Source organism: Loa loa, assembly GCF_000183805.2.
Source record: "Loa loa unplaced genomic scaffold supercont3.96, whole genome shotgun sequence".
Lineage (NCBI taxonomy): Eukaryota > Metazoa > Nematoda > Chromadorea > Rhabditida > Onchocercidae > Loa > Loa loa.
In genome coordinates, this window is record NW_018108276.1 from 4,224 (window position 1) to 19,744 (window position 15,521).

Below are 15,521 nucleotides of genomic sequence, written 5' to 3' on the forward strand. Positions count from 1 at the left end.
CGACATCATTTTCCCAGTCCCAAATAAGTTCAAAATATACAAAAAGCAATAAATTAAAAAACTAGTTAAGAAATAGGCACTAAAATGATATGTTTAATCTATGAAAAATCAAATTTTAATAATCGAAAAATGGCAATTACTTTTCCATCAATCCAATATATTTTTTGCATATAAGTAATTAAAATAATACATCTAAAATGGTAAAATCATTGTAATTGTGAAATAAAGAAGAAATTTTTCAGTATGGATGTATAAAAGTATTTATGTATTTACTTAATCGTTTATTTCTTTATCCCTTTATTGTCATGTCATATCTATGTTTACTTAAATATTCACTCATTTAAACTCTATTCATTATTTGTTTACTTCCTTCGTTATACCTAAACGACTGAATTAGATGCTTTGCTTTTTGCACAAAATCTATTAATGCTTCAAATAAAATTTTATTAAGTATGGAGTAATATCGTACTGAATGAAATTCCTAATTTGTTTAAATTTCAAAATTGTATGACTCCGTAAATAATATTTGAATTATGAATAAGGCAGGCATATGTATTGTAAATTGTTGCTTTAAGTTCAAAGAATTTGGATCGAACTTAGAAAAATGCATATTAACGAACCAGAATATTCAATTAATTCAGTCTTAAATATTAATTTCTAACAATACCAAAGGAAAAAATTACAAAATTATTCAGATTTGCTAACGATAACAAAACCTTTCTTTGGACAATTGTTTGTTTGATAAATATTTTATTAACAATACGAAGATTTTTTTCTTTTCCTTTCTAGAATTCAAGTTTATTTTAAGTTGTTAATCGATATTTACATAGTAACAACAGTATAGCAAGATTTTTTTTTCCGTTTTTTGCCTTTTTCAAATGCAAATGATAGCAATAGCAATAGGAATTTGTTTGTTTGGTTAACTTTTGCAAAAGATATTTGCATATTTTCAATCTCCTTCACCACTTTGTGATACGGTAGCTTCAGTGATATCAATTGATAATCCTTTCAATTCATCATGAATTTTTGCAAACGATGGCCGATTTTCAGGATTTTTAGCCCAACATTTGCTAACAAGCGATGCAATTTCTGGTGGTGTACCCTGGAAATCTCAGAGTAAAACAAAACTCAAGGAATAAAATATCGTTTGGATAATCGGTAAGTGAAATTTTATTTGTTTATTTGGTAGGTAAAGTCTTATTTGGTTAGTTAATAAAGTAAAATTTCCATATTTGCATTAACAATTTTCAAAAGTGTTACTATATCATATTATTCTAAACAAAATTGCCAAATTTTCGAATTTTAGTAAAGAAATCAAAACAATGGATAAACAATTAAATTACAATAAGTGATATTTCGATTTTTGTAATTTATTTTTCCTGAATAAAAAAAAGAATCAAAATCGAAGAAGTTAAAGATGAAATCAAGTGAAGTACTTAATGCAAAATTCAACAGTTTAATTCAATATTAGATTACATCAAGGTATTACACTCAATTATTGCGCAATTAACAAGCTCAGTTGATTACTGAATAAATTAAAAGTTTGAAATCTGCGAATGGTAAGATACCTTAGGCATATCCATACGATAATTTTGAACGATAATTTTAGCTCTAGTTTGTATATTTGATAACGATGGATATGGTTCGTAACCTTCCGAATACACTTCCCAAACATGTAAATTGAACTTATTTAGGCGAAAGTGAATTTATAGCTTGCAAAATCCATCGAAATTGAAGTTTCATTTTTTCACTACTTAGATTCTTTTTACTTGTTCTACTCCTAGATTCTTTTTACCACCTAGATTCTTTTCACTACCTAGATTCTTTTTACTATCCAGATTCTTTTTATTCCTTTTACCAATTAGATTTTTTTTGCTACCTAGATTCTTTTACTACCTAAATTCCTTTTATTACCTAGATTCATTTCAGTACCTTTTACTACTTACATTTTTTTTGCCACCAAATTATTTTTATTATCTGGATTCTTTTCTGTTTCACAATTATTTACCTCGAATTTAAATTTGTGCTAACAAAATTTTTTCCATTATTTCACTACCTCCACCTTCACTTCTTTTTATTTCTGTCTCAAAGGAAATGAAATTCGACTATAACTCAATACTTTGGGGTTTTCAACTTCGAAACTTCTTGCAGATCTACTGCAAAGTTATGCAAATTAAACAAACCTACAAGTATTAAACAATAGTAGTTACAGTTTGACTTTAACTCTAATTTCACCCTGTTAATTGGGATTTCAAAAAATTTCATTTTAAAAGAATCATCAGTCATTCCATTTGCTCAGTGAAGTATTTTAAAAGCATTGAAACACGCTTCATTATATTTATATGCTATTGTTCGTTAAGAATACTGATCATTATTAAATTACTAATTAATTACTGATTTACTACTAGAAAGAATTAATTGATAGGTGAAAGCAATCGTATCAACAATACCTACCATTATACCATAAGACCACACATCGGTTTTGGTTGAATAAATTCGATTTTGCATTGTTTCCGGTGCAAGCCATTTGATTGGTACCTGTAATCATTTAGGCGAATCAGTGAAAGTTTTCCGAAAAATTTGACAAAAGCATAAACTTATTGCAAAAGTTTATGGATACATTTATGTGTTCTCATCAATTTTAAACTTTCGAACAACTTCAAAAATAATTTAAAACATATTTTTTCATTAAATCCATTCTTTTAATACTATGCCACAAACATTCAAACAATCACTGCAAGATATAATTGCTATCGTAATCAATTTTATCACTACCATTTAATTATTAAATCCCAATTAAACTTATAAAATTTTCGCAATTAGTCACGATGTCTAAGTAAGATCACTAATTAGTGAAGTTCATATGATTAATTTTGTAATACAAAAGTTTTTCAAACGTTTTTTAAAAGTTAGAAAAAAATTTTCAAAATTTTTTTTCCTTTAATAACAAACAAAATGGGTAATATTTGAAATTAATAATAGTATCAAAAAAATTTTTGAGGAACGGAAAAAAGAAAATTTGTCGCACTTTGTCAAGGCTTTTATCTTGAATTAGCGTTTTTTCATCAGACATACCAAAATCACTCAATTTAATATGAAAATCTCGTGTTAATAAACAATTTCGTGCTGCTATATCCCTGGAAAAACAAAAAACTCTTCAATTCATTTTGATAGATATAATTAGCTAATAGCAATATATGAATTAATTATCTAACTTAAGAATAAACTGAGCACTTTTCCCCTTCATTAAGTCCCCTTTTATTAAGTTCCTTCATTATTAATAACATTGGAGGAATTAATTAAGACAATAAAGTATTTGTATTTTTATTTGCAAAAAAAAAAGAAAAGAAAAAGAAAAAACCTGTGAATACAGTTGTTTTGCTCAAGATATTTTAACCCTGAAGCACTTTCTGTTATAAATCGTAATTTTAATCCTGGTACGATCATTCCACGATTCTTTCGTAGAAATGATAATGTTGATCCACCTGAATTACCCAATTCATTTCATCATTTTTGTTGTTGTTATTAATAATACAAAATATTGATCCATATTAAATAAAAAGGAATTTTGCAGTATCCTCTGCATGAAGAAATACCGGGAATTGTTCCTTCAAAAAACATAACATGATACTATAGTTACTAATAGGCTTGTAACAGTTTTACATTCCTAATTGACATACTAATAATATGACAACGCCTCTAATTTGCAAATTAATGAGCAATTAATCAATATACCAATTTGATTTTAAATGAATAATAAATGATGAAACTATTTATTTTTATTTTATTATTTTTATTTTTATACCAACCAGCTTACAGTCATTCCATGTCAATCATAATAATTTAAATTAAACTAAATTCGTGATTTTAATTTAAAACTATTAAACTAAAAAACTATTAAACTCACTCAATTTTAATTTGTTTTTTCTTTCAGATCCCATCACACATCATAATTAAATTATTTTAAATATAATTGGGTGGATTAATTGCTGAGTCAACAAACCTTCACAAAGTTCCATTAATATAAGCAACGGCAATTCATCAGCAACAACACCAAAAATGCGCACAATATTTGGATGATCAAATTTACGCATAATCCGAGCTTCCCTAAGGAAGCTGAAACGTGCTGTACGTGAAGCCTTATCATGCATTGTTTTTATGGCCGTTAAATGCACGTGGTCATTTGAATCTTTGTATTCACCGAAATAAACCTAAAAGGAACTAAATTTTAGCAGGAAAAAAACGAAATAGAAAATACAAAAGTTACGTGTGTGACGGGAATTTTTTGAAAAGAATTATTTCTATGAAATAAGTTTTTGTTTTTTTAAATAATTTAGGAAGAATTGTTAGTTATTTTTCAAGAAATAATTCAGGAACGATAAAGCAATTCTAACAAATATTTTAATCGAACAATTAATAGCGGAAAAAAAAACTGCTGCATATTATTGAACAAATCATTGCTTTAAAAAAAGACTGAATAAGAATGGTATTTTATAGATTAAGTAGAAATAAAGGATTTAATCATAAAAGCTAATGTCACTAAAATCAACTAAAAACTCTACCTTTTGCATTAATAACTAATTAGCCTAACATAGATTATAAACATTTAGTTGTTATGATTAATGTTTTTTATAAATTAATAATTTCATAACCTCGCCAAATGCTCCTTCGCCAAGTTTTTTGACCATTTTCACTTGTCCCTTTTTTATAAGCCAATTAGGCCTTGCAATGCCTTTTTTAAAACTGCTTGGCTACTTCTTGTTATCGGTGTTTTTGTTAACAAATGCCATCCGATCAATTCAGCAATTGATTTTTTCTAAAAATTTTATACAAATCCATGAATAGAATTCATCAGTTTTGATTATTTGCATAGCCATATTCTGCTCAAAATCCATCCATCCCGAATCTTTCTGAATCCATCTATTTGACCGGAAAACAGCTCTTTGACAACACTCCTTTCAGAATACGCGCAAGCTTTGATAAAATAAATTTTTGTGACATTTTTTTTTCCCTTATAGGGAAACAAAAGGAAATGAGGAAATTTCCGCCAAATTCCGGTATATGCTTGATGAGACGGAAAACGATCATCATCATCAATATCAACATATATCGAAATCATATATATCAAAATTGTTAAGTAGAAAGACATTTGCCGGAAATTTTCGCTAATCACAAGATAATTTTGGTATCAAAGTTGATCGGTGAAAAGTTATGGAGAAAATCAATCGGAAAATGTTTCAAATATTAAAATAATTTTGATAACTTCTTGAAAGAAAGAATATTTTCTGAGCGATCTTGAAAATTCACTATTTAGTTTCTTGAAAATCTTGAAAATTCACTGTTTCTGAAAAGCGATCTTGAAAATTCATTGTTTAGTTTCAAATATTAATTCCAAAAATTTGTTCAACATATTTTGTATAACACAGAAATGTAAATATTAATTGAGTGTGACATTCTCAGCACACCAGCATTTCAGCAGAATAATTAAAACCATCCATTCAGCTATCGTTTTAATATATTTCAAAAAGTACGAACCTTATTCTGTTCAATATAAATTTCACCATTTGCATTTTGATTAATAATGAAATGTTTTATTCTTTTATTCGTACATACATCAAGTGATAAAGTTATAATATCTAAAAGTGTTGAATTAATATTTCGAAATTTGTCAAATTTAAACTTCTGAAATATTATTTCAATTAGACCTCAGTAACATTAACAAAGTCAAGGACGAAAATGATGAGAATTAAATTCCAGAGAAGAAGGATATAGAAGAATGGAATAAATTCGCCATCCTTAATGATATTCAAACAAGTGTGGAACCTTTCCATTCAGTTTTCCGTATCAGAAAATCACCGTCATTTTTTAGTAGTGGTTGAATATCCTGTACCATCAAAAAACCATGATAATACTTATCGATCTGGATATGACCCATTCAAGTGTAAAAAATAGTAAACCGGTTTAGTAAATGTTTTAACAGAAATTCCAAATTTTAGAAGTCAGATTTCGATGAAATATACCCTAAAATTCTTGAAATTTCCTAATGCTTAATAAGCCTTGTTGTTTAATGAACTCTATAACAGTTCTGATTATTTAATACGAATATGAAACAATATTTCAGAGATATCAGTTTTGTTTTTTTCCAAAGGCACTAAGCTGAGGCATCAATTAATTTGTGGGGAAACAAATACAGAATTTCTTTGCATTTAACGTAACAAAAACAGAAAACCGATCAATTCTTATCTTTTTATAACAGCAAATAAACCGCTCAACTTAACACCTGACTTACTTTTGCCATGAATAACCATTTTAAAATGATATAGGAAAAGGAAAACTTGAATCTGAAATATACAAACGGAAAAAAATTTTCCGCTTTCATTCAAATTTCTATACCAAATTTTATTTCTGTTTTTGGATGATTTCCGATAACTTTTCATCCTTCCATTTAGAACATGAAGATAAATAATAATGACTGAAATAGTATTTTTATTAATTATAAATATTACCGGATAAATGTATATTACAATGACCACAAAATAATAACCTTATCAGAAAATGTATCGCATTTTTAAAATAACGCACTGAAAAATAATAAAAAATCACGAAGCTGAAGGAAATAATAATAGGAAAAGTCTGATTAGTTGAAAGATTAAAATGTATCAGTTGAATGATAAAAGGGAAAACAACCTTATCAGAAAGAGTAGGTACATGGCAAATGGCTAAGCAATCATCACATAGTTGCAGATGATATAATCTTGATTGTAAATGAAGTGAAATAAAAAAGTTTGTTTCGATGAATTAAGACTGTTAAGAGCTATTAGTGTTAAGAAATATGTTAAGAACTATTAGTTCGACTGTGAAGAACTATTAGTTCTACTAGTTCTTACAAAAACTTATCACTAGCTTTATGCTCTATTAAAAACTTTTCTAATCCCGAGTTCAAACTTTCCTTCCACTTCTTATCATTTTGACAAAATATGATGTGGTGTTACTCAACTACTAGGACAAAAGGAAATAAAAAACGCACCAGCTAATCAAAGAAAAAGTGAAATATGAAAAATCGAAATAATTTTCTAAATATATCTTCATATAAAACATTAAATTGAATCTTAAAATTGAAGAAATGACTAGAAAAGTTCATATGTTTCAAAATCGAAATTAAAATTAGTAAATTGAATCACAAGGAAAACCTATTTAGAATATAAAATGCTACTATAAACAAAACCTGTATTGCGTAATCCAAAGATGCATGAAGGCACCATAAACGCAAGGCACTCTTATGAACCTGCATTTTTAGCAAGATGTATTTCAACCGCTTCTTGACGTATCAAAAACTTTTCGCATTTCCTGCTTCATTTTCAAAATCATTGATGGTGGTACGCAAAATGCGAAGCATTTCAGAACGTCAACTACATATCTAAAAAAAAGTATCGATAAAAATTAAATGTTATTGAAAATTTTCAGTTATTTGGCTAATTTATTTTAGTCCTGCACTCATTGCTGCATCATATGAAAATGGAAGTGACTGATAGATGCGATCATCTCAAAATTGATTTTCCCTATGAAATTTTGATGCTAAAAAAGATCCTTCAAGTGGCGTTCAACATTTATTTGCATCAAATCGATCTCGTATACCCCTTTTTTGAATTGCAAAACAGTCCCACTACTGAGATAAGAAACCAAAAATGTAGTAATGTGCTTCTAATAACATTCCCTTTCCTAGGAAGTAAACTGGCATTATATGAACAAAAATAATAGAATGAAGTAAGCTGAAAAAAACTGTAAGAATTCAAATTGAACGAAATTAAAACGAAACTGAATTTCATTATTATCAATAGCACGCATGCACACAAAGTTGCTGGCTTGACCTTTAAAAAGTTTCTCTCGGTTCTCTTTTGAGAATGAATTGGTGAAATTACTTGGAAATATTTCGAAAATACTCGAAAGAAAGAAGCTAAAGTTCTTCCCACATGAAATTCAGACGGTAATGCATTGCAATCATTTTTTGTCCAAAAATGTGAGTAGTGTCTGTTAATGTCATTTCTATCTATTATATTTTACTTTTTCTTATAACCATAAAATGCTTATTAAGGTAGGTTAGAATGAATAATTTTCAGAAAATTAAGAAGGATAAACAAAATCAAGAAAGAAACCCGAAGCAAAAAAAAGAAAACATAGAAGAAAACATAAACTAACGAAAGCCCTTCTGCGCTAACAATTTCAGCAGCATCATTTAGCAACAACAAGTGAATTTTCCCAGTTGATCGAGTTGTGAGCCGATTTTTGATAAGCCACTTCCGATCCATTTCATCACTATTGTACTGTAATTTTTGTAAAGCTGATCATGTGAGAATAACATGAAATAAAGTAAAACGAGATGGATTTCATCCACAAATGAGGTTTATTTTGAACAAAAAGTATTGCACTTTTAATTAATCCAATAATCTTCCATATATCTTCCACCTGTGTGGGAATAGATTATTTTGTTTATGGCCATTACTGGATAATACAATTCATGTAAAGTCACTACTTGTTTACTTTTAGAATAGCTGTTAAAAATATATCAGTATGGAAGAACATGAAAATCAAATTATTCTTCTTTCTTTTGAATAAAGAAATAAATGAAATGATAGATGAAATTAGATACATCACAAAAATTTGTTGTACGTAACCTGTCTGTTTTATTCCAATTTTACCGATTTTCCTTATTCTCTTATTTCTGATAAAGGAAATGAAGCAGCTAAAACGAGGAAAATATAAGGGGTAGCACTGCATTATAAAGTTTCAAACCTAACTTTTCCGATTTTATGAGGGCATTTCTAAAATTAATATTTCTAAAATTAATTCGGCAAATTCTTAAATTTTTACATTTTTCTAAAATTAACTCAGCAAAATCCGAATTACCCGGAAAATGGTTGGATATCTCATGAGTAATTCATGATAATTGTGGAACATCAGCAATCGAGAAACTTTCGATATAAGAATAAACTGTGATGATGAACAAACACGATCCGGATTCCACTATAAAAATGAAATGTGAAAATTTCGGTTGTCACAAAACACATTATCACGCCAATGCATATTTTTATGTTGCAAATTCTGGGACTGTATTTGGAATATTAGCTTCTGCATCCATAAATACAGCCTTATTGCACAAAGCAATATATTCTATTATTACTCGTTCAACAAGAAACAATAAAAATAAAAGAAATACCTTGACCAAATCTAATTCAGTAGCCATTTCACTGATATGGACATATGACGGAGTATTTCTACCACGATTATCTGTCTGAAAAGTTAAAATATATGCCAAGCATATAAATATATATCATAATCCCATTGTAAAATAAGAAGCAATCAAGAAAAAACATTTCATATAAATTAACAAAGTCTAACTTTAGGAGGACGACCACGTTTCCTTCCACGTGGAGGAATTGTTGTCGGACGTTGATGTACGACAAAATTGACAACACTAGTTTCGCTATCCAAGTCTGATTCAGTACTAACGGGAAAACTAAAGCAAATATTAAGATCAAGAAAAAAACATTTGGTAAAAACTAGTAAAGTTTAACTTTAGGAGGACGACCACGTTTCCTTCCACGTATATATTAAGTGTTAACAGAAGATTTTTTTTAAAGACATAACAATACAGCACTAATCCGATACTATGTATATTTACAGAACTTTATCCGTATGGTCCGACTTTCTTCCTAATAATTGATTTGAATACCTGAGAAAACTTGATGTTTTACTTTTTGGAAAGCTCTTTGATAAAAAATGAAAAAATAATGCTGAATGACCTATAACAAGAACATAAAACGTAGTAGCATGCGATTTCTCTTTGAGTTCAAGTTTCGAATAATGTGCTAAAACCTTTATCTCTTAATTAATTGACAGTGAATGGGAAATAACTTACTTTGGAGATTCTAATCCCCTTTCTGAAAAACCTTCCACTTGTTTCTCACAAAGAAATGGTTTTTTAGCTGCTTCAAGAATGCTACAACATAAGCATTTGATATCATCTTCTGTTACTTCCTGAATATAAAATGAAAAGAGATAGATGATCAAATGAATATTTGTGCAAAATAGAAATATATTGTTTTGCCAATTACAACAATGAACACATGTAAGTAAAAAATACATGCATCAGAATTGTTTTTCATTTTTTGAAAAACGTTGTCATCAAATTTAAGAGATAACAGAACATGAAAAATAGAGCAGTGTCATCGGGACCATCTGATTACTTAACGCATCTTTGCTGCAACTATTGCACAGCAAAAAATGCAGTCATATCTTGCTGCTTATCTCTTAAATTTGATGGTAGCGCTTTTCAAATCCTTTAACCATAAGTAATAATTTGTTAGATCAAATGAGGAAAATTCATAATAAAATTCATAATAATAAAATTAAGACAGACCAATCCATTTCTTTGAAGATTTTCCAGTGCTGGAGAAAAAGTTGTTCTTAAATGTCGTTCAATAATCTGTCGAAATTCATCGGTCATTTCGGATTGAAAAACCTACCGAATGCAAATAAAATTTTCTGCTGCCATACCATGCAATACATTTTATGAAATATTTCATCTATGATTCCTACTTGAAAAGTGTGAATATTGAAAAGTAAGCACTAAATTTCCAATCCAATAAATCATACCATCCCTTTTTTTCTTCCCAGATTTCTAATTCAGAAGCAATAACCTTGAGTTAGCACCTCGAAATCACATGAATAATTAAAACAAATTAAACCTAAATATTGCACTTTAATCCTCTATCCATGAAGAAACATACCTGTCGCATTAAATCGAGCGAACGGAAAGCATCACCTGCCATATCCGTTTTATTCCGCATAATCGTTTGTTTAAGTAAATTCACTTTTGCATTTTTCCCTTCACCCATCGATGCTAATAGTCCTTCCAGGATTTCAGTCCGTAAATTCAGTTTATTGCCATTGCCATTTCCAGTACCGTAACTTCCGAACATTTCGATAAGTACAAATACGAAAAGAAAGAGAGACTTTGAGACTAACTGTTTAATCTGAATTGAAATTCTTTTTGCATTTAAAATTGTACGAAAATAATTTAGAACCAATGATGTAAGAGAAAAACCTGAATTCAACAAATGCTTAATAACGTATAACCTGGAACACCTGAAACACTTTTCTTTGTTAATTATGAATTTTAATATATAATTCACTATTTGAAATTGGCATTTAATATTGAAACATTTTGCAAACACGGACAATAAAAGAAAAAAGAAGACATTGGAAATTAACGTGTAAACATATGAGATGCATACACATATGGTTAAAAATAATTGGCAATTCACACAATAAATGTGCTTAGACACCATAATAAATCAATTATATATTAGCTTTACTTATGCTTAGGTATCACACATAATAGCAATAGCAACTAGTAGAAAAAATCAATAAGTTAAATAGAATAAATGAGGGAAACGTTAGAAATACATTCATCGAAAGATACAATATAGAACAATAGTCCCTTATAGCACATTACTTCTTATTGATTCTCCTAGCATAATCATTTCAGTTTTATAATTTTCATGCAAAAAAGTGCATAACTACTTTCCGTTTAACAATTTCGGGAAATATAAATGCATTCGAATCAGGCAAATACGGCAACAGTAATATCTGACATTTACTTTCAAAATTTTAAAAATTAAAAACAGAAAATGAGCATTGCTAGAACAACTTGTCCTGTCACATCTTTGTCATATTTTCAGCGCTGTATGCTGCAAAAGTCATCAATAAACCGATGAGGGGACGCGGGGACACATGAAAACGTGAGAAAGGTAAGGTGAACAGGAGAAGACAGAGAATAGCAATTCAAGCATAAACCTTTTAAAATCATTCTTGAAATTGAAACAAGCGGTTGTTATGGCTTTCCATTGGTAGAAGTTACTCACTGTTATAACTATTTGTCTTATGGACTATTTTCATATCTTAAATTATAATATAACATTTTACTCTCAATCTCTAGTGCCATTTCGACTTACGACTATTTCAAACTTCTCAATCTCTGATAACCTCATTTATGCTATACTATTTCATTAATATTCGCATTTTGTGGTACTTCCTTGTATGTCACACTCTTTTTCCCGACTATTTCTCTATTGTTTTAATGTTATTAGGAGTTTCGGGACGATCTTTAATCTCCCCATAAAATAGTTTCTGATTATTTATTTTTATTTTTCAGATTGAATTTTTGATTTTTTCTTTTCTGAGCTGTCTTTCTGTTTTCCCATTTCCAGTTCATAACATCCTTTACGCTGTTGGAGTGAATTATTATTAATTTGATGTTAGCCTACGATAAACTTATGACAAGTTTATGATAAGCTTATGATATGTATAGCTTATGATAAACTGAGCATAAGAATTATTCAAATAAATCAATGAGACGTTTCCAGATGTACTAGGAAGTTTTTTGCGGAAGTCATGACCTCTAACAGGTGCCGAAAGTTACGAACGGATCAAATTATATTTATGGATTTCTGATCAAGCTATGCGTAGACTAAGCAAAATAATAGTTTAACACTTGATATTGATATATTATCCGTAAGTCACTCCGAAAACTGCTTACGTTTCACATTTTCGGCATAATACTATCATCTTGCGCCGTTTAACTTCAGTTCATTAATTGGAATGATTTATAAACTGGGGCAAATTTTAGTAACCATGTACCGTATTATTATTTGTTCATTTTAAAGATATATGCATATGTGATGGTAACATGCTGATAACAAGTCGATGGGATTATTTTTTGAAAAATCAGACAGAAAAATTATGATTAATCAGTAAGATTATCTTCCGATAATCAGTCAAGAGATTATGATCAATCAGTAGGATTATCTTCTGATAATCAATCAAGAAGATTACGGCTAATCAGTACGATTATCTTCTGACAGTCAGTCATTCTCTAACAAAAGTTTTACTTGTTAACATGAACTAGCACGAAAGGCGATATTTCGACTGTTCACCATTTAAAATTTAGTCTCATAAAGGTATACTTCAAACAGCCTTCCGCAAATAATTTTCTAAATTATAGCAAAAATGTCAACTGACAACTGATAATTTATCTGTTCGGTAATTAACTAAATAATGAAATGATGTAACAACCAATTTAATTTAATTTAAAAAAAATGTCAACACCTAATTTTGAAATCATACTTTTAAATAAATTTATTTGAAATAACTAGAAGTTACTTTAAACGAAATATGTGCATTAAAAATCTTTTATTCTTTTATTTCTATCATCCAAATTGATAATCTTGAACAAATTATATCACAGCACGGTCAAATTTCAATTGAGTGATGCCGATTAATAAAGCTAATTGATGAAGAAACCAAGGGAAGTCTCACAATTTATATACTGATTTGGATATTATAAGCGAATAACAATTATTTGATAATACAAAACAGCTTTTCAGTCGTCTTCTCTCTCAAACATAAAATAAATTTCTTTTTCATAAAATTTACATATTTTTATAGGATATGTTAATTGTCTCCTAAAATATGATATAATTTATAAATTAAATTATAAATTTGACCGCAAGTTTTTCTAAAATATACATCTCCCGATAACAATAAATTATTATGTCTCATTCAATCTTTACCAAATTCTAAAGCTCCTTTGAAAATGCAACCTGGCAACAACACGTTGCTTGTTATGCCATTGTATTATGTTATCAGAAATTAGTACGTATGACAGGGATTGATAGTAATAATAGTAGTAATCATAATAATAATAATAGCAATAGATTAATAGCTTATTATCACATATAAATTAAATGCTGATGATAATAATAAATGAAAAATTTGAGAAGATTTGATTAATAATACTTCTATTCCATTATTATTTCAATTTTCTACCGCTTACAACGCCCAAGCACATCTCAAAAAGTAAATTCAAAAAATTATATGGTACGTAGTAAGTAAAAAAAGAAAACTATAAAATATTTATTTGATAACACATATCTGATAACATTTAACATCATGAAGACAATTACCAATATCGAAAGGTTTTGGAAGTCTTCATCTAATATTGAAATATTTTGAACTTTGACACCATGAAAACGATTGCCAATATCGGAACGTTTCCGAAGTCCTTATTCAAATATTCCTCATACTGGAATATTTTTGAATTGAATTTATTTCGCCATTTCAAAATGTTTCTTCATTATGTTTATAACATTTCCTCATTGTTGTTTCCATTTTTCTTCATCTTTTCACATCAAAAGAAATATTTTAAAGAATATTTAAGCATGAAAATTTTGCCAGAAAAAATGAAGTTTTGAAAAAATAAAGAAGGATGAACATAAAGAAGAAAAAGCGCAACATTATCATATTTGAATTTCTCATATTTCAAAAAAAAATATTTACAATTTTTTGAAGAAATTTTTAACAAACTTCTTTTTTAAATGTACAAACGTAAATACAGCATAAACAAAATAAAACAAGTAAATCAATCGTAAATAAACCATACTTATATTCTTCTAGAATTTCAGCATTTAAATATTACAGTAAAGATATAAATTTCCAATTGAATTATTGAATTGATGTCGCTTCATTTACTAACTAAAATGATTTCTTTGCGATTTATTTATTTTTACTTATACTATATTTATAAGCTACCATTAGAAAAGATTAATTAGAAATTATTTTAAATAATTTATATGTATGTTTTTTTTTGAAACAATGATTTATCAGATTGATTGATTATTTATCAATGCGCAATATGATAGGCAATGTTGTTTAGTGGCAAAATTATTGGCGCTTGTTTCAACTTCCGGATTCCATCGGAATGATTCACATGTTTCACCGTTAAAATACCAACGAACAAGCCATCCATCTTGTGATTGACAAACTGGCTGAAGACAAGCTGTCTCTGCAAAATTCTCTCATTGGATTATATTTTAAAATGCTTTAAGAAAAAAAAAGTTTTTTTTCTGGCAAATTTGAGAAAAAATATTAACTTTTCCATTTTATTTTTCTTTTAAAAATAACTATCAAAACGATATTTCTAAGTTAGATAAATCCTAATAAAAGTTTTAAAATTAAAGGGAAAATAAAAACCTTTTAATTTTAAATTACCTTTTCTTGGACAACAAACACCGTTTCCTGTTGCAGTGCTAAGTCCAATTGATTGTATGCATTCATATCCTTTCGGACAATTATCCTCTTCCAGTGTATGACAAAATACCGGTGCATTGTTACGGACCAAGATCGATCGATATCCGGCACCATCCGGTAATGGACATGTAAACGGTGGTCCAAGCATGCCGGTACTAGCATCTATCAGCGATAAACATATCCAACCATTGGAATCACTTTTTCTTCTGCATTGCTGTATCTAATTGTTTCTTTAATGTATTTTTCGAATCTTTATCAGTCCTTATATTTCAACGTTTTGTCTATTCTCATATCTCAACGTAAAACGGTTTTGTCTGTTCTCATATCTCAACGTAAAACGGTTTTGCTATTCTCATATCTCAACGTTAAAACGG

General features: G+C 28.6%; 3 protein-coding genes across 3 annotated transcripts in view; all 3 read right to left on the reverse strand.

The window, feature by feature from the left end:
• Nucleotides 1–949: 949 nt before the first annotated feature.
• On the reverse strand, nt 950–4,688 carry LOAG_07225 (TK/FER protein kinase; the record flags this gene model as incomplete). Its single annotated transcript, XM_003142759.1, has 7 exons — nt 950–1,102; nt 1,569–1,685; nt 2,455–2,538; nt 3,029–3,137; nt 3,362–3,485; nt 4,004–4,211; nt 4,653–4,688. 7 exons carry the CDS (start codon nt 4,686–4,688, stop codon nt 950–952), a joined length of 831 nt encoding a protein of 276 aa, XP_003142807.1.
• A 1,784-nt stretch (nt 4,689–6,472) lies between these two features.
• Nucleotides 6,473–11,152, reverse strand: LOAG_07226 (AT hook domain-containing protein family protein). The gene is made up of 8 exons (XM_020447374.1): nt 10,788–11,152; nt 10,418–10,519; nt 9,917–10,035; nt 9,397–9,514; nt 9,215–9,289; nt 8,905–9,021; nt 8,197–8,321; nt 6,473–7,417 (listed from the first exon to the last, which is right to left on the reverse strand). Exons 1-8 carry the CDS (start codon nt 10,977–10,979, stop codon nt 7,309–7,311), a joined length of 957 nt encoding a protein of 318 aa, XP_020302387.1. The 5' UTR covers nt 10,980–11,152; the 3' UTR covers nt 6,473–7,308.
• A 3,568-nt stretch (nt 11,153–14,720) lies between these two features.
• The window catches only part of LOAG_07227 (kunitz/Bovine pancreatic trypsin inhibitor domain-containing protein), a gene marked incomplete at both ends in the record, with an annotated part of 1,893 nt that continues 1,092 nt past the window's right edge, over nt 14,721–15,521 (reverse strand). The window contains 2 exons of the mRNA XM_020447375.1: nt 14,721–14,902; nt 15,109–15,353. Coding sequence (XP_020302388.1) covers nt 14,721–14,902; nt 15,109–15,353 — 427 coding nt within the window. The remainder of the gene's footprint in view (nt 14,903–15,108; nt 15,354–15,521) is intronic.

Excerpts from the sequence above, each read along its gene's own strand:
- LOAG_07226 (XM_020447374.1), bottom strand. The coding sequence starts at position 10,979 with ATGTTCGGAAGTTACGGTACTGGAAATGGCAATGGCAATAAACTGAAT. Across the intron at positions 10,520-10,787 it reads CGCTCGATTTAATGCGACAG|GTTTTTCAATCCGAAATGAC; the intron begins GTATGTTTCTTC and ends TGCATTCGGTAG. Across the intron at positions 7,418-8,196 it reads GTTAGCGCAGAAGGGCTTTC|ATATGTAGTTGACGTTCTGA; the intron begins GTTAGTTTATGT and ends ACTTTTTTTTAG.